This window comes from Aegilops tauschii, chromosome 7, assembly GCF_002575655.3.
Source record: "Aegilops tauschii subsp. strangulata cultivar AL8/78 chromosome 7, Aet v6.0, whole genome shotgun sequence".
In the NCBI taxonomy this organism is placed as follows: domain Eukaryota; kingdom Viridiplantae; phylum Streptophyta; class Magnoliopsida; order Poales; family Poaceae; genus Aegilops; species Aegilops tauschii.
The window spans coordinates 591,369,416-591,392,726 of NC_053041.3; the positions used below are offsets into that span (position 1 = coordinate 591,369,416).

General features: G+C 45.9%; 1 protein-coding gene across 1 annotated transcript; it reads left to right on the top strand.

Moving 5' to 3' along the window:
- The first annotated feature begins 20,337 nt into the window (after window positions 1-20,337).
- LOC109777548 (F-box protein At5g07610-like) lies at window positions 20,338-21,369 on the top strand. The gene has a single exon (XM_020336170.4). It carries the CDS (start codon window positions 20,338-20,340, stop codon window positions 21,367-21,369), a length of 1,032 nt encoding a protein of 343 aa, XP_020191759.4.
- The last annotated feature ends 1,942 nt before the right edge of the window (window positions 21,370-23,311 follow it).

The following is a 23,311-nucleotide window of genomic DNA, read 5'->3' on the forward strand; positions in this document are numbered from 1 at the left end:
TGTGCGTGTGTGCAGTTTGTGCAGGCAGATTGTGCCCATCTAATCTGGCTGTGTTGGGTGCAGAAACGGGACCGTGGATTAGCTACTGCGGGTTCAATTTCTTTGGATTTGGTTCCCCTGTTGCCAAGGTGACCTCTTCTCTTGCCTCTCTCCCCTTCTGATCAAGTTTTTATCAGAGAGTATGGGACAAGAATCACGTATTTTCATCAGAACAAAGGAACACTGCTTGTATTTTGTAGGCATGTAGATCTGTCAAATAAAAAGTGGAGTTACTGAATCAATTGTTTAGTTTATAGTGTTGACATATTTACTGCAATACCCATGCTTCATCTGCAGTAGCTGAACGTATGTGAGCAGATGAGTTTTAACTATGCATGATAGAAGCAAAATCTGCACGAACTCGCAGCCGACACAATCTCTCAAATAGAGAAATTTTGCGGATTAACTGGCCATCTCCCTGGCAGTACCTACGGAAAGTGCACACCAGCTCCACCATCACTCGGTGGTCTCAATCTGCTCTAACCCCCCAGACCTATTGCTCAATTAGAAAGACCGATTTAACTTCATTCTTTGCATCCCAAGATGATAAGTATCTGTTAAGATTTGTACCTAGTTGTAACCCTCATAACCTAACACATATAGAAACAAAAACAAACAAATTAGCTGTGGAAGTATTGAAATTTGGTACAAACTACACATAAATCTTTTTCTTTTGAGGTTAAGGGCTTGTTCCATAATTCCATTGTGTGCACGGGGTATTGGGATAGAGCTTTACCTGACCTTTTATGGGCTGATCAGTAGAGGCCTATAAGCAACTGCTCATTCAATTCTTGCCTTGGAGGCTTCAGAGTGTAGTGCATCTTGTATGTTTTTGAGTATTAGCTGTTAGGAATGCCCATCACGCGGGAGGAAGAACCATGCCACCATCTAATCTGTTGTCGTAAAAATTGTAGTGGATATCCTGCTCTAGGTTGTTACTAGCAAGTACTTGCTTGCCAAAGAAGTTGTATAAAATGGTACAGAATTAGCTTTTATCTGATTTACTGAACATCGCATGTAAAATGATCAAACCATTTCACTACTGTTAAAGAGAGACTCTCTAGGTTGATCAAACCATCCCTGAAAGTCTGTCTATGTTGTCTCGTTGAATTGTGTGGTGAATGAGACTGCTATTGGTTGGTGGTCACTAGTTGTTATTGTTGGTTATGTTTGTAGCAGCAGAGAAGTAATGGCAGAGGAGAGGAGCATATTGATGCATGTGCTGATTGGTCATTTTTTTATATGATGATGAGGAGGAGTATCTTATTTGGCATGACTAGTAATTAACTGGTAGTAACTGATAGTGTGATACCCATCATGCAAACAAGCTTTAGGCAGGCTTGGTAGATTTTTCAAGGCTTGTGCTGCAGTGGGATGCATATGCAGTGACTTGCATGGGGATGGGCATGGGCTGATAAAGGAGCAAAGGCAAGCAGTAGCAGCAGCAGTAGATGCCAACTTTTGATATGCATGCATGCATTCTTTGCTTGTTTATATTCATTCTTGTAAACTGAACATGCTCATCTATCTATCTATCTACTTTAGTATGTATGTATGCATTGCATTTTTATTTCCTTTGGAAACTAAAGTTAATGTGAAAGGAAGAGAGAAAAAGAAAGGGAGGAAGACACATGCTTCAGTCATTCTAAGCCCAGCTTAATTTGAGTGACAATCACCTGGCTGGCTGGCTGGCATGTTGATCCATCAATTGATCACATTGAGAAAGACTTGTAAAGATGATGATCATCTTTTACAGAAAACAATTTCTGTAAACACGTCAGTAACTTTGCTAGTTTGCTGGGTTTTGTCTCCGACCATCATGTCGTGATGATTTTGCAGGTACCCCGAGAGGCCCTTGAGTTTGCTGGAATGTCGATTAACTTCCGTTCCGGCAAATTCGGGTACTCCATATGTCCTATTTTCAGCAAAGGTCATGCTGAAATTTTTCGTGAATTTTAGCATGACTTTGCTAAAAATAGGACATATGGGGTACTTGCGACTAATGCATGGGCCGGGGTATCTTAGTACTTAAATTAAGTAGGATCAACTGCCTCTTGCGTTATACATATAGAAGTGTGATATGTTTACTGTCTCTTGGTGTATTAGAATTCTCCTTCCCTTTTCTTGATAGGGTATATTATTAGAAGATACCCATATATATCAGTCAACCTAGGGTGCCTCGGCATCGAGAAACCCTAAATGATGAAAACTTAACTTAGCATTTAGGGTGCCTCAGCGTCGACAAACCCTAAATTATAAAACCTTGGCTTTTAGGTTGCCTTGGTGTCGATAAAAACCTAAATGATGAAACCTTAGGCTTTTAGGGTGCCTCGGCGTCGACAAACCCTAAATGATAAAAGCTTAGCTTTTAGGATGCCTCGGTGTCGACAAACCCTAAATGATGAGACCATGATCTTGTTCCTTGACAATAACCAACTTTTTGATCAAACTTTTTTCCTATTTAGAGCGAAACATGGCCCACAACGATGAGGTCGGCGGTTCGGGCGGCAAGGCATTCTGGGAGCTGTCCCAGGAGATGGAGGAAGAACCTCACCGCTATGAGGACGCCGCGGAAGACACCGATCCTGACTACACAACCCCTAGTGGCGTCGGGGATGACACCACTGATGGTGCCGCCGAGGATGCCACCACTGATGATGGCTGCGCACGCACAGATGGCAGCCAACCGAAGAGGCAACGGAAGGACCGGCGCCCGAACGTGCTCGGCACCGTCAAGGAGGAATTTACTGAAGTGAACTCCGACGGGCATCCAACGGCGCCCAAAGAATTAGTCAATGGGTACTCGGTTCAGCTCGGGTGCATTCTTCGGAGCACCGTCTCGATCAACACCGAGAACCTAAGGCATAAGGACCGAGGGAATTTGCGCAACCTCCTCTTCACGAAGCTGCACGAACGATACAAGTTCCCCGCTGACTTTGCAAACACACGCCTCTCAGGGAATAAAGTGAACAGTGCCGCCCTCACGAAGATGAGCACGGCCCTGTCTACTTGGAGAAGCGCGGTGAAGAGAATGATTGACAAAGGTGATAATTATGAGAAGATCAGGGCGAAAAATCCTTCGATCAGCGAAGATGACTACAAGGAGTTCAAGATCAAGTGCGAGAGCAGCGCAACCGTGGAATCAAGTCAGTGGGGGAAAGAAATGCGGGACTTGAACTTAGGGGTCCACCAACTCGGTCCCAGCGGTTACAAAGTGGCGGAGCCTATATGGGACAAGGAGGACGCGGAGCGTGCCGAGCAAGGCCAACGGCCCCGCTTCGAGAAATACCGTGACAAGCAGACTAGGAACTATGTCAGGGCCCGGTACAAGGAGGACCCAGTAACAAAGGAGGTTACCACGGATCCGAAGACCAAGGCGCTTGAGCATGTTCTGGTAAGGAATACACCCCCGCGTAATTAGCTCCATATGGTTGCATTCTAATTAATGAAGCCAAATTTCTAAATGGTTCACATTCCTTCCGCAGGACACTGAAAGCAGTAGCGCGGGGTAAGCTCAGAGCTCACCTTGGGACAGCACTTTAAATAGGGCGTTGAACGTAATGAAAAACAAGGATAAGTTCACTAAGCCGTCGTCAGCTGGTCGTGTGGCCGGCAAAGGCTTGTCCACAAAATGGTCGTCATACTATAACGCTGGTGGGCGAAAGGAGAGAAAGACCAGCTCCGAAAGCCAGTCGCGCGAGGTTCAAGAACTCAAGGCACAAGTGGCGCGGATTGCGGAGATGGTCCAAGAGCAAGTGCAACAACAACTGGGAACGACACTCACCGTCATTGTGCCTACCTTGATTCACGGGCTGCAGATGTGGATTGCGGGCGGCCATCAGGGGCCGCCCCCCGTTCACAGCTTCACGGCCAGCAACTCGCACAACGCGCAGGCGGCGCCATTGGTGTCTCCGGCGGAGGCGGTATTGGTGTCTCCGGCGCCGACACGGGCATTGGAGCTTAATGCACCCGGGTGTACGCCGGCCGGCACCTCGGCAGCAAGCGGCCCCTCCGTCAATTGCACGCCCGCCGCTGGCGGTGCCTCGACATTAGCCGAGCTCGACGCCATCACGATAACTAATTAAGCCTCTCGGTCGATGACTTCATCTCCTTGCCTTTGACTGGGCATCCCTGACGCCCTACATGTTTTCGCAGGGCGCCGCCGACGTTCCGTGCACTCTCCTGCACTTCATGAACGACGAGTTGGTCGATATCGCCAAGGGCAGAATCATTCAACCGGGCAGCCGCGTGTTCCACGGTAATCAAATGCCACCCACCGTTTGTAGGGTTCAACTGGTTCGGGTGCTGCCGGGCTTCGACGACATATTACCTCCGTATCGACCCCATGGGGCCGACGAAGATGATGTGACGACCCTCAGCGCCTGCATAAGCTGGCCCATGCTTTGGCCGAAGAGCCAGATTCGTTTGGGGGCGGGGGACACCACCCCACAGAGAACACCGCCAGTCGTGCCGGCGCCAAGCCATGGCAAGACCCCCGCAACGATACCGGACATGCCGGACATGCATATGGCACAGGATCCGGACGACGACGACGGTACATTTACCAACGTCGATAAGTACTTCAACGAACATGGGTACGGTGACGAATTCTTGGGGCCTCCTTCTCAAGAACCCAACCCTGCAAAAGACAATCTAGTTGGTACCGCCGAGAAACCCAATTGCAACAGGCGTCGTCTCGCGTTCAGTTCTCAGGAGACGCCTCCAGCTGCCGCCTTCATCGAGCCTCAGATAGCCGAGGTGCGAAATATTATCAGCCCCAACACACTCAAGAAGGCGGTCTGTAAGCAGAACTCGATCCCATTACAGCAGAAGAAGAAGGGACGGAAAAGAAAGAGTAACAAGGGTGCGAGCCAGCCGGCACCGAGTATGATCCGTGCTAAGGACGGGCCACCTTCACCTAAGGATATCTCGAGGAGGGTGCATGTGGCGGGTAGGCCGATGCTACCGGCTAATCTGCTCAATGCTGCAACCGGTGCTATGCGGAGTCTGCATGACAGTGTTCTTTCTTTGGAGAAGCGGCATCTCTCCGAGAATGATGTGGCATACCCAGTTTTCATGGCCAATGTGCCAGAGGGCAAGGGCTTTGTCGATAGCACCATCGAGGGTACGATCGTCCTGCGGTTTGATGACATCTTCGCTATGTTTAACCTTCATCCGCTGCACTACACCTGCGTTCGGCTATTTTCGCTGAGTATGGAGATGCGGATCATTAGAGACAAGACACCGGACATCGTGATAGCCAACCCATTCTACATGCGTGCCAAGATCTTGAGCAGCGCTGGGGACCGGCAAGTCACAAGTTCATACCTCAAAGGCGTCATTCTGGCAAACCCAGATAAGGATAACTTCCTCGTGCCTTACTTTCCCGAGTAAGTCATCCCCTCACCGCCCCGTAACATATGATTTTTTAGATTTCGATCGTTCTTTTTTTTCTAACATTCCGTGTTTTGTGCAGTGACACACATTGCACACTCATCCTCATAAGCCCGAAATATTCCATGGCCACGTATTTCGACCTGGACCGTCAGTCGAAGAAAGACTACACAAATATCAAGAAAGTTCTTGATGAAGCTCTTCCCGGCTACACCAGATCTGGAGGCACCTTCAGCAGGCCAATTCATAGGTACGGCAAGCACGTGTTCACCCACAATACGACGTTCCCCTGCGTCAAGCAGCCGCCTGGCGGTCAGAAGGATGCCTACTACGCCCTCCATCACATGCGGGCGATCATACGGGACCCTAATCACCTTCTGCTACCAAATAATCTCAAAGATTGGGCCACGCGCTTGTCGGCAATCCAAGACGTGGACATCAGACAAGAATTCTTTCGCATCCAGTCGGAGTTTGCGGAAATCATCCATCAAGATGTCCTTCGTACCTCGGGGCAGTTCTACCTCAGATCTCAACCGTCCAACAGCGAGATAGAAACAACGCTACAAATGCGGCTGACAACGCCCGCGATTTCATGACCATAAAAAAAGATGGCGGCTTCATCTACGCTCCGGTCCCTGAGTCGAGTCGAAAGTAGTGATGCTATGTAGTTCTGAAATGTCGATTGGCTCATGTTGTAATATTAAACTTTAATGAACTTGTATGTCTCTTTGGTTTGGACAGTCGTTCAACTTATATGTAATCGATGCTACTTATTAGTAGGACCATGAATCGTGCTATTAATGTGTTGCTTTTCTTTTCCGATCCTTTTGTTGCATACTTATATATTGCTTATGTATTGTCAGTGAATTGCTACTAACGTTTTGTTTGGCTAGTGCATATATAGAGATGCCGTCGTATGTCGTGTACAAAGGTAAGGTTCCCGGCGTCTACGACGACTGGGAGGAGTGTCGGAGACAGGTTCACCGTTTCAGCAGTAACAGTTACAAAGGGTACACCACTAGGGCGGAGGCCGAAGTTAGATACGCGCGCTATCTAGCGGGAGAAAGGAGGGAGCGTTGGAGGAACCGGATGAAGACCAGTTTCATCGCGATTATGCTCATCGTGATGACCGCAACTCTCTTCTATGTGATGGTAGTTTAGATGAGCGATATCGACTTGTAATGTGAAGACAAACTCGCTACTCGCGGTCTCGAGACTTGTAATGTTCTAACTTTGTTCGGTATTTTAAATTTGGAGACTAATATGATGAATTATATTCAGAGAATAATCTTCTATTGTACTCGATAAATCTGCTGTTTATATGTTGTGCTGTCTATATTCTGTGCAGTAATATGTTTTGTAACCTGTGCAAATATCAGAAAAGAAAAAAATCCCTAATATTCATACTAATGGCGCACCACCCAGCACTTTAGTGGCGCACTGCAAAATGCACACTAGTAGCGCATCATCAACAAATGCGCCATTAGTAAGCCAGAGCACATGGGTAAATATGGCCCCCCTGAGAGGCATACTAATGGCGCACCGTATGATATACTAATGGCACACTGGTATACTAATGGCGCACCAGGGGTGCGCCATTAGTATTAATTACTAATGGCGTGATGCTAGTGGCGCATTTGTAGTGCGCCATTAGTAGCCAAAACAGGTGCGCCACTAGCAGGCCTTTTCCTAGTAGTGGAAGGTTCAGCCGTAAGAAGACACTCCCTGGACACATAGGATTTTTGTTTTCCTAACAGAAAGCCCTTCAGAAGACTGAAAGAGTGTGTTACAAGCAGTGTCGTTCATTTACCAATAGTTGTCTTTTCTAAACAAAATACTAAGTACTTACATCAGTACAGAAAAAGTGGCGTCCATGGCCTTCAAGACATAATGAAACCAGCATCTTTGTGTTGCTGCGCCACTCTCCTCAGCTTGCCTCGCGTCGTGGACGGACATCGCTCGTGTTCAAGGTAGATCGATCGTAGGTAGGAAGGCACTCTTTTAGGATCCACACAGAAGAATGTTGCATAGGGGCACTCACTTGTAGCCTTCAATTTTTAGCTCAAAATCTCGGTAAGCAGTAAGCTTCGGTTCGCTCGCTTTTGACCATACACATGAATTGCAGGCAAATGGCTAGGGAATTAGGGAATCTATGGGCCAAAACCCAGTTCTTTTCAGTTTTTTATTCTACAAACCTAGAACCGTCCGAGGAATCTGATAAGAATTGGTCATATGTTGTGGATGGCGCTGGTTGCTGATGGTCCGCTTAATTAGGCCAGAGCACATTCTTGTGTGGGCTTGCTAATCCACAGCCATACGATCAGTGAGCAACTAATGTTAGTTTTTCTCCCTTGGGATTCTACTGTGTTTGTCTTGCATTATGAGGAAGCATATTAGCGACTGATCTCATAATTACTGCTAATCTTTGATTTTTCTTAACTGAAGTGCGGATATCTAAACACAGGGTAAAAAAGTCCCCTACATATTGTGGTGGGCTTACATCGGCCTGAACCTATATTAAAATTAAAACTGTACAACCAAGGTCCGTGATGCACCAAGGTGATGGGGTGGGGAGGAAAAAAGGAAGAAACACAAAATTAAATCTCCATACAAAGGTGAAACAACATTGCACTCCAGTTTCGAACCAATGACTTGCAAGCTTCATCCCAGGAGCGGTTATGCCATTGCTCAATTAACTACTACTGTTAGTTTTTCTCTCTCGAGGTTCTACTGTGCTGGTCTTGCATGATTACAAGGAAGCATATTATGTACTGATCTCATATAATTGCTGCTAATCTTTTGATTCTTAACTGAAGTGAGGATCTCTAGAAACTCGATAAAAAAGAGTCCCTGTGAGTCCCATCATAGTTTTCAGAAATGAAAATGTTTCTTCTCTTAGCCGAGTAGCCACTTGACGGCCCATTCGCCAACGGAGAAGTAGAAAAAGCCAGAATACCATATTTTCATAAAATCCCCCCCCCCCCCCCCCTGCGTTGTCGTATTTTTAACTCCGGGGTTTATCAACCATGTCATTTCTTCCATAAAAAAACGGCGCCTTGTAGTCGAAGGGAACATCTCCTCCCACTGAGCGAACATCACGGGAAAGCCTGAAATAATACAGGAAAATGCGAGCACCAGTGTAAAGTCTATGACTTGAACCCTGTGGGCTAGGGATATCGTTGTCCTCCTAACCATCCAACAACAGGTTTCGCCTCCCAGGGAGGCATTAGCACAATGTTGCCGTGAGCCAACCCGTCTACCAGGGCAGTTGATGAGGGTGTGCGAGCTGCGCGACCGCGCAGGGCCCCCAAAAAAGTGGGAGCCCCAAATCGCACTAATCTTCCGCTAATTACATGGCCATGTCTCGCATGATCTAACCGGCTACTAGTAATTTATTTCCTTCTCTAGGCACGTCCCCGCATCTCCTTAGTTATCTCTCTGTATGCACCGGATTCTTTTCTATCTCACGCCCACACAACTGCCAACTGCTACCCAAGTCAGGAGATCACAAGATGATCAGAGGACATTCAATCAACTTATTGCAAATCTTTGATGTCCCTCAGAAGTTCAAGGTCATGAGTCTGATTGTAGAGCTAATCAAGAGGACAGCTGCTGACCAAAAGAGAAGTTGTGGATATGCTCCACATATTCAGGAGCTCATCAATGCTAAGATGGGCACAGGAACATACTTGTTGGACAAGGAGCATCTACCTCTATATCCTGAATTTGAAGACAACAAAGTTGTGATGAATGACGATGAACCTTCATCAGCTCAAGCACTAGAGAAGAGAGCCAAAGCTAAGGCTGAGAAAGCTGCCAAGATGCCAAGTGTTGAGGAAGCATCTCAACTTTTCCTGAAGAGCAAGCAAGATCAGCTGGCATATCTAATCCAATCTACTTTGAGGATTGAGAAGGGCTTGGCCACCCTGACTCAAAACCAGGAGAGTCTGGAGAGGATCATAGAGACAAAATTTTATGATGTTGATCTAAAGGTAACTGAGATCCAAACAGCAGTTGAGCAGCTCTAGGAGGAAGCAGAAGAGAGGAAAGGAAAGGCAACTACTGATGCTTTTCAGCGAGTGCCTAGAGGATAGAGGTGTGCTACAGTGCCTGTACCTTACTCAAGAGCCACAGCATCAGCACCAGCAGCTACAGCTTCAGTGCCACCTCCAGCAGCCACTCCACCAGCTCCAACTACATCAACAGATGCCTTCGTCCTTGGAGTTCTCTCTACACCACCTCCCGAAGAGCAAGCCTGAGAGACGCATAGCACTATGCATTTTTTAACTTTTTGGTAGCTTGTTGCCAAAGGGAGAGAAATATGTATAGATCATAGTCTTCGAGAGAGAGTGTTTTGCCTTTTATCTCTCTTGCTTTTGGTTGAACCTTTCTGTGTTCTTGGTTGATACTCTATGTTTGTGTGAGATACTTGTTTGATCATGTGTTTGATCATATGCTACTTAAATGCTTGCCTGGATGATATTATCTCTCTTATATATATATATATCTTATATGATCATTCACTTTGCTTGGTGATGAGTGCATACTTTTAATCTAGTATCATTTTGAGGGCCCCACCAAGATGTATGTGCATGGAAGAGTGACCCATGATCCTAATCGATTGTGCATTTGCATTCAAACGCAAATCTTAAATAATGCACAAATTTAGGGGGAGCCCTTGCTTATCACATACTTCTCAAAGCGACGATGTATTTCAATTTTATTATCATTTGTCGAATCTTTGATCTATATGTTGTCATCAATTACCAAAAAGGGGGAGATTGAAAGTGCAACTATCCCTGGGTAGTTTTGGTATTTATTAACAACATATAGCTCATTGAGCTAATGCTATTTCAAGATAAATATTTCAGGGAAGCTCAATGATTGGCATGGCATGGATTAGGAATGTGGACCCCTCAAAATGCTAAGGACAAAAGATTGGCTCAAGCTCTAAAGCTCAAGACTCTACATTTTACTTTTAGTGATCCAAGATCACATTCAGTCCATAGGAAAAGTCAATACTATTAAAAGGGGATGAGGTGTTGCTTAATGGCTTGCTTGCTCAAAATGCTTAGTGATATGCTCCAAAACCCTCAACCACTTTCTCATATCCACATATGTCCCAAAACAACAGTCAAACTCGGCCCCACCCAAACTTTCTATCCGGCGCCACCGAGTTTAGTTGACATAGCCACTGCCACAAAACCCTAGTCACTTCGGTCTTACCGATAGAGATCTCGGTCTCACCGAGATGGGATTGTAAACTCTCTGTTTCCCTTCATAACGTTTTGGTCCAACCGAGATGAGCGATCGGTCCCACCGAGTTCGCAATGCAAACTCTTTGTTTCCCTTTTGTAATGTTTCAGTCTCACCGAGATGAGCGGATCGGTCCCACCGAGTTTGCCTGACCAACTCTCTGTTAGCATGTTACGAAAATCGGTCCCACCGAGTTTGTGTAATCGGTCTCACCGAGATTACGTGATGCCCTAACCCTAATGAAATCGGTCCTACCGAGTTGACATGTCGGTCCCACCGAAATGCCTAACGGTCACATTATGAACTAAATCGGTCTTACCGAGTTTCATGATTCGGTCCCACCGAGTTTGGTGATTTGTGTGTAACGGTTAGATTTTGTGTGGAGGCTATATATACCCCTCCACCCACTCTTCATTCATGAGGAGAGCCATCAGAACATGCCTACACTTCCATCATACATTTTCTGAGAGAGAACCACCTACTCATGTGTTGAGATCAAGATATTCCATTCCAACCATATGAATCTTGATCTCTAGCCTTCTCCAAGCTGCTTTCCACTCAAATCATCTTTCCACCAAATCCAAATATGTGAGAGAGAGTTGAGTTTTGGGGAGACTATCATTTGAAGCATAAGAGCAGGGAGTTCATCATCAACACACCATCTATTACCTTTTGGAGAGTGGTGTCTCCTAGATTGGTTAGGTCACTTGGGAGCCTCCGTCAAGATTATGGAGTTGAACCAAGGAGTTTGTACGGGCAAGGAGATCGCCTACTTCGTGAAGATCTACCCTAGTGAGGCAAGTCCTTCGTGGGCGATGGCCATGGTGGGATAGACAAGGTTGCTTCTTCGTGGACCCTTCGTGGGTGGAGCCCTCCGTGGACTCGCGCAACCGTTATCCTTCGTGGGCTGAAGTCTCCATCAACGTGGATGTACGATAGCACCACCTATCGGAACCACGCCAAAAATCTCCGTGTCTACATTGTGTTTGCTCCCTCCAAACTCTTCCCTTTACCTTCATGTGCAATGTTTTACATTCCGCTGCTATATTCTTAGACATGCATGTGTAGGTTGGTTGCTTGACTAGTGCAATGTTGCTAAAATCTGCCAAGACTTAAAATTGGGAAAATGCTAGATTTTTATTTGGTCAAGTAGTCTAATCACCCCCCCTCTAGACATAATTTCGATCCTACAGATACACATGTGGGTGATGAAACGGACCCATCCATCTCCTCCCACGTGCGTCATATGTCGTCCTTTCTCGACCTCCATAGTGTAGGGGCCCCTAGGAGCCTCAAAGGTCACAGAGTCTCCGGTCAGCTTGTTGAATTCCGATCTCACATTGCATGGGACGATCTGTGTGCAAAAAGCAAAATGATATATACACGATGCATTAATGCCAATAACACTAAAAACAAAATAGTGGTTACTAGTTTCATGTAATTTATTACCGCCGCATGAAGAAAACTCGACTGGTAGTAGATGCCGAACAGCGTGCCAGTTGCAAGGCTGCTGGCGCACCTTGACTTGCATCGTCGACATGGTGGTGGTGGTGCCATTTCCCCAAAATTCCTGTGCACCATAACTATATGATAAATATTCTAAAAAGTTCTGAAACTATATGACGATGGAGGAAAAAACACTATGCACAAGCAGGTTTGTCTCCATTAATCATACTTCGCAGTTAGCGTTTCACCTGTAGACTACAACAATGTTGGCTACCTTCTTAGCCCAAGATGCATTGTTAGTAAAGTAGTAGTACTACAACTTGGGATTAAGACGGAAGATGAACAAGAGCTCTTCAGACTGACACATTGCGCAAGCAGACAAGCAAAAGTAGTTCAAAAATAGCCAAATTCTGGCCAAATTTTTGCCCATGGAGCCGAGAGCCTCTGTGGATTCAAATTACATATAACATTTGTACATGAACATGTACATCTAAAATTTTCTTTTTTCTTTTTTTACATTTGCAAAACCATTTTGAGCGTGTAAGAGCAAATGCTCCCTGGAGCCGAATTGGATATCTGGTGGCTACCATCCTTTAAAAAAAGTTCCTATAGCAAGATAAGACTACCTATAAAAGGGGCAATGCAAGTGTGCATGCTCACTCAACTAACAACCCAAGTAATTATAATTAATTAAAAATCAAAGTACCAACCCCTGAATCACGAAAGGCCAGCACACTACAAGTGCTCTCTTGACTTAATAGCCCATAAAAGTATATACGAACAACACTTCAAGTGTGCATGCCAAATCCTAAGATCTATTAACATATAAGATGATATGTGATACTAATTAACAGTAGGATCTAGAGATGCATATGTGATACTAATCCTATTAATCCATATGTGATACTAATTAACAGTAGGATAGTGGGGCAGCAAGGGGAGTGGGGAGGCGGCCGGCGGCAGAGGGGGCGGCGAGAGGGGGAGGAGCGTTCCTTAGGGGAGGACGATCGTTACCTGCGGCGGCGGTGGCGCGTGTGGTGGCTGGGGTGCTGCTGCGGCAGCGCCGTCGGGAGGCGGGGAGGAACCCTAACCGCGGCACCATCGTCAGGCGGAGGGAGAGGATCGATGTGAGAGCGAGAGGGGTGCGACGGGGCCGGTCAATTATATTTTTGTGTAGTAGTAGTGCTGCGTACGGGCCGGTGCTACTGCTAAGCCCACTAGCTGTGGCGCCCGTTCAAAGCAAACGCTACAGCTAAGTGTGGTACTGTTTTTGCCCTGCAGCCCACCTAACAGCAGTGCGGCCCAAGCTAACAAACGCTGCTGTTATTAAGTAGCAATAGCGCGTTTTTGCCAGGCGCCACAGGTAGATACTAGTAGCATGGGGTATATAACCCACGCTACTGCTAAATGTCTATCTATAAGCATTTTCCTAGTAGTGCTCACAAACCTTCTTGGAGTTTGTGCGACAGCCCGCTTCTCTTTTCTCTCTTCCAACTCAGCAACAATACAATATTTAAATCCTTACAGCCTGCTTACGTCACCTTATTATACTTGCTCTTACGTTCTTGTTGACCTATTGTTATAGATCGCCTCTTGGCATCAACAGGAATGTTCGTGCAAGATTGACAAGAAGAAAATTTCCTTGATTATCAAGAAATGCTAAAAGAAGTCGCTGAACTTTGAACGCACAATGCCTCAGCCACACGAGCAACAGAGTTTTGTTTTCTTTAGCAAAACACTAATGGCCCATCCTGCAACCCACTGACGGCCCAACCCCCAATGGAAGAAAATCGAAGTTCCTTGCCTTTAGCCGTAGGTTTCAATCCCCTTGCTCGACTCAAGTCTCGATGAAACCGCCGGCCATCTTGCGCCGCCATGTTCGTCCAGTCGGATCGCTCCTTCCACTCATGAAGGTTGCATCTCAACTCTCAACTCATGTCTGGTAGGCAGTGCAGCAGTGCAGCAGCATCTGTCCACACCATCGCAAACTCCTTCAACTATACTCTGACCTCCCTCTCTATCTTCTTTCATTGCAGGTCTTCCTATCCTCCCCACTGGGGCATGGCGGCCGAGAGGCTTGCCGACGATCTTCTCATCGAGATCCTCTCACGCGTCTCGGTAAGGTCTCTGTGCCGCTTCAAGTGCGTCTGCGAGCATTGGCTCGCCCTCATCGACCACCCCGATAACCGCAGGAAGCTCCCTCAAACCCCAACTGGATTCTTCTACACTAGGAGTGACAATGGGCAGTTGCCTCTGGAAACAGAAGTTTGCTTCGCCGGTGTCTCTAGGAAACGCTGCCCTCCGGTCGACACCTTTTTCACCTTCCTGCGTAGCCACCGGCGCGTCGATCTACTGGATTGCTGCAAATCCTCCTCCTCTGTCGCTGGTACGACGTCTCTGCTCCGGATGATGAGTTCTGCTATATCGTTGTAATTCTGCCAGGGAGGAGTGGGTCAAGTTGCCGGACATCAGTCATGCCGACAATGTGCGAGCACTGCGTTTGGGTTTCGATCCGGCTGTGTCTGCCCACTTCTATGTGTTTGCGTTGCTGGAGGATGTCCATTTTAACTTCTACCTTGCCGGAGTGGAAGTGTATTCACCGGAAACCAGAAGATGGGTTTACAAGGAAATTGGATGGAACAAAAGAATTAAGCTTCCTGCTTGGCAGTATGATGCTGTCTTCCTCAACGGCTACTTGCATTTTTATGCCTCTGGCAAAAGTTCACCGTTTTATATACGTGTGGTGGACACGGAGGGGAAAACATGGCCGAACCTTGGTATCCGTGGTAAGCTGTATGGTGGTCTTATTCGGCAGTCACAGGGTCGTTTGCATTAAGCCAATTTTAAGAAAGATCACCATGGTGATGTGGCTCGACTAGTAGTCTATGTTCTCGATCACTATGACAGCAAAGAGTGGATATTGAAGCATAGTGTTGAAAGTTCAGATATATTTGGAGCAACAAATGTTACTGATTCTGATCATTTTACAATTCATTCAGTTGATTCGCGTTGGATTGCGATTCATCCGCAATGTAATTTGATCTTCTTCACCATGGGGTCAGCTTCCACATTAATGTGCTATGATATGGACCGTCAGCAAGTCAAAGTGATTTGCAATCATGATGGCTATCCACGTCTACCATATGTGCCCTTGTATGTAGAGTTACAATAACTTCATACATGACATCTGTACGAAATTCACATCATCCATGACCTCACACTACCAGAAACTGGACTATTCCCCACGGCTAAAAACCGACAGCAAATTATGAAATACCTTCAAGAAAATATTTCCTGGCGGCTATGGTTGGAGTCAATTGTCTATGCTATGGAGGAGTATCTTTGGTATTTCTGCTTCGATTTGGTTCTCGTTTTCTTGGCTGATGCATACACGCTTTTTGTTGGGAAACGTAGTAGAAAACAAAAAAAAATCGCACCTACAATCACCAAGATCAATATGAGGATGCATCAATGATCAACGACTGTCATGCGACATAAACTCGTATCTTCCATTTTAAGTTGGGAAAATCATAAGCATCTTATTGACAAAGAACTAGCCAATGATTGCTTGCCTTTTACTCGCATATGTCTGAAATAGTTTACCTTTGCTGTTATATATGTCTTAGTTGATCAGGAAACACTTTGGATGAATATGGTGTCATGATCATGAAACACTTTGGATGAATATGGTGCCATTTTTGTTGATGATAATTACTTTTGTTGCGTGTTTTGAATAGAAAATGTGATTAGCAGAACATCAACAATCTGTGATTGGATCATAATGTTGATTCTTTTGCTAGACAAGTTCGTTACTCTAAAACTGAAGACATCCAGTTTGCCGGTGACTTTTGTTGAGATGGGCATTTGAACAATGTCTGGAAGAAGAAATGTCGTGTCCCTTTTCATGGTAGTTTCACTTATTTCCTGTCAAAGAAAAAGTGTTAATTCTAGTTGTATGGTCAGCATTTTTCGCAACATGCACCCCACTATCCCAATACAAATTTATAGTGTTGACTTTGGACGCCCTGTAACACAAACAACAAGTGGCTGTCGCTGTAAATTTTATTTGAAATAACAAGTGTTTGTTCTACTTCTACCATGTCTGCTTATGTTTCCAGATACAAGTAAATGATCCACGAACAAGAGTGAAAGACGGCACCACCTGTAAATATATAGCATACCTTGGAAAAAAATTATCTTCAGGTTTTCTCCCGTTTTATAAACGAGTTTGTATCCCAGTTTTCACACAGGGCAAGGATATCAACCTCGAGCCTCCAAGAGAAACTGAAACCAACCCTGCCATTTGTCATTTGCTCCCTTCTCTGTATCAGGGACAGCGCCAGTGTTTATGAAGAGATAGATCTGATTAGAAGGAAGGTTTGGCTGTAGGAAGGTTTTCCGAACAGAAAGTGCTCCAGACGACTAAAAGAGTGTCGTTCACTTTCCAAAGTACTTCAGTCGATCAGTACAGTGTTTCAGCGTCATTTCTGAAACAAAAATTACAGAATGAAACATGCACCTTTGTGTTGCCGCACCCCTCTCATTTGCTTGCCTCACGGTGTCGTAGACGGCGCTGCTATTCAGGAGGAACGAGATTGTTACTCCCTTTGTTGTTCGCGGTTTAAAAGTGGATGGATGTAGGAGGGCACTCTTGTGCACATAAGGATGTTGCATAAATCTATGGGCACTCAGAATATCAGTAAGCTTGGGTCGCTCGCTTCTGAACATACATATGAATTCTGGCAGCCGGCTAGCAAGGAATCTATGGGCCAAAACCCACTTCTTTTCAGTTTCTGATTCTACAAACCTAGAACCAGCTGAGGAATCTGAAAAGAACTAGCCATATGTTGTTGAAGGCGCTGGTCACTGATGACCTGGTTAATTATGCCAGCACAACTACCATCTCCCTACATGAAATAACACATCCACAAGCAAAGAAAAAACCTTTTTCTGTATATTCCTTCTCTCCGCTAGATTGAGACAGAAGAGAGAGGGCTGTCGCTCAGGGAGATATTAGTACAATGCTGCCGTGAGGTTTAGCCCAATATATTTGTGTATATTCCTACTTTTATGTTTTTTTGGGTTGATTTTTTAAAGGGGTCTAGTGGAAATGTGACATGTACGGCTTAGCCCAATATACTAATCACGGCCCATTAGCCATCCGTGTCGCTGTAGGTTTAAATCCCCTCCCCCGCCCCCTAGGTTTCATCGCCCCCCTGCTCCGTGTTTGACGGCGCTGCCGCCGCCGCCATGTCCACACCGCTGGATCGAATTCGCCCGTGGGAGGACGGACTCAAATCAACTCGGATCAGGTACGCAGAGCAGACATCGCCATGAATCGTCGCGACCTTCCTCTCCCTTCTTCACCCGATCCCCTCAGACCTCTTCTCCATCTCTCTGTGCAGGTCATCCTCTTCTCCTCCCAGCGGGAGCGAGACGGCGGCCGAGAGACTCACCGACGACCTCCTCGTCGAGATACTCTCGCGCGTGCCCGGCAGGTCGCTCTGCCGCTTCAAGTGCGTCTCCAAGCACTGGCTCGGCCTCATCAACGACCGCACCTACCGCCGGAAGCTCCCCCGGACCCTGACCGGCTTCTTCTTGAGGGACACCACGAAGGAGCAATTGGTACATCCAGTTCTTCCTTTCACCAATTTATCCGGGAGCCGCAGTCGCACCAGTCTCACCTTCCTGCCCAACGGCCGAAACACCTTTCTTTTGGACTGCTGCAATGGCCTCCTTCTCTATGACGTATCTTCCGATGGTTGCAAGCGCCGTTACGTCGTGTGCAATCCTGCCACGGAGGAAATGTGACATGTACGGCTTAGCCCAATATACTAATCACGGCCCATTAGCCATCCGTGTCGCTGTAGGTTTAAATCCCCTCCCCCGCCCCCTAGGTTTCATCGCCCCCCTGCTCCGTCTAACCCCCACCATGCGCCATTGCTATTTTTGAATTTTGAATTTGGATCTGGATCGTGATTTTTTTGCCCATTTTTTGCTCGGTTTTTTTTGCTCGTTTTTTTGCACGATATTTTTTCAAATTTTGTTCTCGTTTTTGTATCTTGTACGTTCTTTTGCCGTGTTCTTTTGCCGGAGAGGAGTTCGCCGGAGAGGAGGGCCGAGGTCACCGGAGAGGAGGAGGAGGAGGTCACCGGAGAGGCGCTCGCCTACATCGCCGAAGAGGAGGAGGAGGAGGTCGCCGGAGAGGAGTTCACCGGAGCACCGGAGAGGAGGAAGGAGAAACCGTGAGGGGAGGGGAGGAGAGGAGGGAGGAGGAGCTCACCGGAGAGGAGGGAGGAGGAGATCACCGGAGAGGAGGGAGGAGAAACCGTGAGGGGAGGGGAGGAGGAGGTCGCCGGAGAGGAGGAGCAGGAGGTCGCCGGAGAGGAGGAGGAGGAGGTCGCCGGAGAGGAGGAGGGTAGTATGGTGGAGGAGAGAAGGGAAGATGGAGTGGAGGAGAGAAGGAGATGGAGTGGAGGAGAGGTGGAGTGGAGGAGAAGAATGAAGAGGTAAGGAGGAGAGGACCACGCCCAGCCATATATACGGCATAGTAATGGCGCACCGTGGGCAGGTGCGCCATTACTAACTTTTTTTATTTGTTTGATTTATTTTGAATTTTGAAGGCGGGAAGATAGTAATGGCGCACCATGGGCAGGTGCGCTATTAGTAAGTTTGAATTTTTTTGCCTCTCCAGATCTTAAAAGCCCCGTATTTTTTTTTCTGTTAGGTTTTTAAGGATTTTAAAAATGTTTAACGGGGTTCCCCCGGTTAAATTCGGATGTAACTTTTCGAGTAGATGATTTTTCATATAAAAAACTTTTTCATCCGAGTTCGTATGCAAAAGTTATGCCGATTTTACAAATTCTCGAGAGATTTTGCAAAAAAGTCGAAAATTCATGTTTGTAAATTTTACAACTAGACCACATATCACATGAGAATCTTATTTTCTTTTATTTTTTTTGACATTTCTATCATTTTCTTTATTTTTTTTAAAACTGAAAAGGCGGTCCGGGGGGAGGGGGCGGGGGTGTGTGCATTCGGGGGAATGTTTGGGCCAAATTACTAATGGCGCACCGTGGGACTAGTAATGGCGCACCACTCCCACGGTACGCCGTTAGTAGTTTAAAAAATAAAATAAAATAAAAATTTGAATTTTTTTTGAAATATAATTACTAATGGCGCACCGTGGGAGTGGTGCGCCATTACTATTTTTTTTTCAAAACTAGTAATGGCGCATCAGGGAATAGTGCGCCATTACTAGTTTTGAAAAAATAAAAAAAATTACTAATGGCGCACCGTGGATGTGGTGCGCCATTAGTATTTGCACACTAATGGCGCACCAACACATGATGCGCCATTAGTGTCCATATTGGCTATAGCTGTTTTTGTAGTAGTGTGGAGGCAAGGGAAAGAAGGTTTTGCCTTAATTATCTTGTGAGATGAAAAAAAAACTAAAATTGTTCTTGTTTCATCATAAACCCATTGCTATAGCTCATTTTACGGCATAATGCATTGTTGTTCAGGACTTTTATTCCCGGTCACAAGGGAGATTGAGAACAAGAAATTTTCCTTCGAATTATCAAGAGAATTTAGAAGGTTATCTTTTTTTCAGCTGTGTTAGGTCATTTTGCACGTGTCCATGTGTGACAAATTAAAGGAAGGCAACAAGCTGCTAATGCGGGCATGAGAAGGCCTTGAATGCGCCAGATTGATGAATTGCCGAGAGAGCTTCATTGTTTAGCCCATTCGGCAACCAACTGACAACCATTGGCTAACCGAAGTCCGGAGCCTAGTCGCAGTGCTTCAATACCGTTCCGCCTTATCGCTACGGCACCACCGCCGCCATGTCCATGCCGCTGGAATGCTCTCGCCCACGGGAGTAAGTCCAGTGTTGGAAATAATCCACACCTAGTCACGTTACTCACGCACTAATATGCTACAGTAGTTAATTAGGAGTATATAGCTATTCGGCGTGCCGTGTCCTGCTAGGAAAAGTTTTAATCAGGTCTAGTTTGTTCCAGGAGTAGTAGCTTGTCTAGGTTACCAGATCATGGAGTCCTTTGCTAAGTCACGTTGGGTATGCTCCTAGGTGTGTATATAAAGCACACCAGGGCTGTTGTTTTCTATGTATAGCCATCGCAAACTCCTTCACGGGTCGTCCTTCTTTGATTGTGCAGACCTTCCACTCCTCCCCACGGTGGCATGGCGGCCGAGAGACTCGCCGACGACCTGCTCATCGAGATACTGTCGCGCATTCCATTAAGGTCAGTGTGCCACTTGAAGTGCGTCTCCAAGGACTGGCTCAGCCTGATCGACCACCCCGATCACCGCAGGAAGCTCCCTCAAACCCTAGCCGGCTTCTTCTACACTCGGAGCGACAATGCGGAGTTGCCTATGGAAACAGAAGTCCGCTTAACCAGTGTCTTGGGGAAAAACTGCCCTCCGATAGACACCTTATTCGCTTTCCTTCCCAGCCATCGGCGCATCGATCTATTGGACTGCTGCAATGGCCTCCTCCTCTCTCGCTGGTACGACGTTTCGGCTCTTGGTGACGAGTTTTGTTACATCGTGTGCAGTCCTGCCATGAAGGAGTGGGTTTCGTTGCCCGATCGCAGCCATGAAAACAAGGTGGGCATAGAGCGTCTGGGTTTCGATCTGACCGTGTCTTCCCACTTCTATGTGTTTGTGTTACTAGAGGATGTCAACTTTAACGACTACCTTGCTGAAGTGGAAGTGTATTCATCGGAAACTAGGAGATGGATTTACAAGGAAATTGACTACCCAGCAGGAAGCACAATTCTTTTGTTCCTTCCTTTTTTTGGGCAGTCTACCGCTCTCTTCCTCAATGGCTGTTTGCATTTTTACTCCAACGGCAAAAGGTCACCCTTTTTTATAGGTGTGGTGGACACGGTGGGGGAAACATCGATGAATTTCCATATCCCCGCTCATTTGAATAAAGGTTTTATTCAGCACTCACAGGACTGCCTGCATTATGCCAAGTTCGAGAGAGGTGAAGGTGATGTGGTTCGACGAGTACTCTATGTTCTTGATGACTATGACCGCAAAGAGTGGAAATTGAAGCATAGTGTTGAAACTTCAGACATATTTGGAGGGACAAATGTTACTGATTCCGATTTGTTTGCGATTCATCCGGTCGATTTCCGTTGGGTTGCGATTCATCCGGATTATAAATTAATCTTCTTTACTGTGGAGACAGATTCCACATTAATGTGATATGATATGGACCGTCGGCAAGTCAAAGTGATCTGCAGTCTTGATGTCTATCTGCCACGCCTGCCATATGTGCCATTGTGTGCAGAGTTGCAATCACTGCACGCATGACATCAATACGAAATTCATTTCATGCATGACAACAATATGAAACCGCCGCTGTCTTTATAGAAAGATCTATGATAGAAGTCATTTTTTCATGCTATGGAGAAGTATCTTGTATGTCTGCTTGGATTTAGTTCTCGTTTTCTTGACTGATGTATGCACGCTTTTAGCAAAAGTCATGATCCATGACTGTCAGGCAACAGAAACTTGTATGTTCTATTTTAAGTCGGGGAAAAGCATAAGCATTTTATTGAGAAAGAACTGGCGAATGATCGCTTGTCTGCTACTAGCACATGTGTGAAATATTTTACCTTTGTTCATAGGTATGTGTTAGTTGATTGTGAAACTGGATAAATATGGTGTCTCCTCAGTTGATGCTAATTACTTTTGTTTGCTTTAAATATAAAATGTCACGAACAGAACATCAGCAAGCTGTTATGTGATCATAGAACTGAAGACGCCCGCTTTGGCAGTGGGTTTTGTTCAGGTAGGCATTTAAAAAAGGTCTGAAACAAGAAATGCACCGGTGTTCATGAAGCGATGGATCTGATTAATCAGAAGGAAGGTTCAGCCGTAAGAAGACACTCTCTGGACACATAGGATTTTTGTTTTCCTAACAGAAAGCGCTCCAGAAGACTGAAAGAGTGTGTTACAAGTAGTGCCGTTCATTTACCAATAGTTGTCTTTTCTAAACAAAATACTAAGTACTTAAATCAGTACAGAAAAAGTGGCGTCCATGGCCTTCAAGACATGATGAAACCAGCACCTTTGAGTTGCTGCGCCACTCTCCTCAGCTTACCTCGCGTCGTGGACGGACATCGCTCGTGTTCAGGAACAAGATTGTTCTCCCCTTTCTTGTTTGTGGTTTCAAGGTAGATCGATCGTAGGTAGGAAGGCACTCTTTTAGGATCCACACATAAGAATGTTGCATAGGGGCAATCACTTGTAGCCTTCAATTTTTAGCTCAGAATCTCGGTAAGCAGTAAGCTTTGGTTCGCTCGCTTTTGACCATACACATGAATTGCGGGCAAATGGCTAGGGAATTAGGGAATCTATGGGCCAAAACCCAGTTCTTTTCAGTTTTTGATTCTACAAACCTTGAACCGTCCGAGGAATCTGATAAGAATTGGTCATATGTTGTGGATGGCGCTGGTCGCTGATGATCTGCTTAATTAGGCCAGCACACATTCTTGCGTGGGCTTGCTAATCCACAGCCATACGATCAGTGAGCAACTAATGTTAGTTTTTCTCCCTTGGGATTCTACTGTGTTTGTCTTGCATTACGAGGAAGCATATTAGCGACTGATCTCATAATTACTGCTAATCTTTGATTTTTCTTAACTGAAGTGCGGATATCTAAACACAGGATAAAAAAGTCCCCTACATATTGTGTTGGGCTTACATCGGCCTGAACCTATATTAAAATTAAAACTGTACAACCAAGGTCCGTGATGCACCAAGGTGATGGGGTGGGGAGGAAAAAAGGAAGAAACACAAAATTAAATCTCCATACAAAGGTGAAAGAACAGTGCACTCCAGTTTCGAACCAATGACTTGCAAGCTTCATCCCAGGAGCGGTTATGCCATTGCTCAATTAACTACTACTGTTAGTTTTTCTCTCTCGAGGTTCTACTGTGCTGGTCTTGCATGATTACAAGGAAGCATATTATGTACCGATCTCATATAATTGCTGCTAATCTTTTGATTCTTAACTGAAGTGAGGATCTCTAGAAACTCGATAAAAAAGAGTCCCTGTGAGTCCCATCATAGTTTTCAGAAATGAAAATGTTTCTTCTCTTAGCCGAGTAGCCACTTGACGGCCCATTCGCCAACGGAGAAG

Excerpts from the sequence above, each read along its gene's own strand:
- LOC109777548 (XM_020336170.4), top strand. The coding sequence starts at position 20,338 with ATGGCGGCCGAGAGACTCGCCGACGACCTGCTCATCGAGATACTGTCG.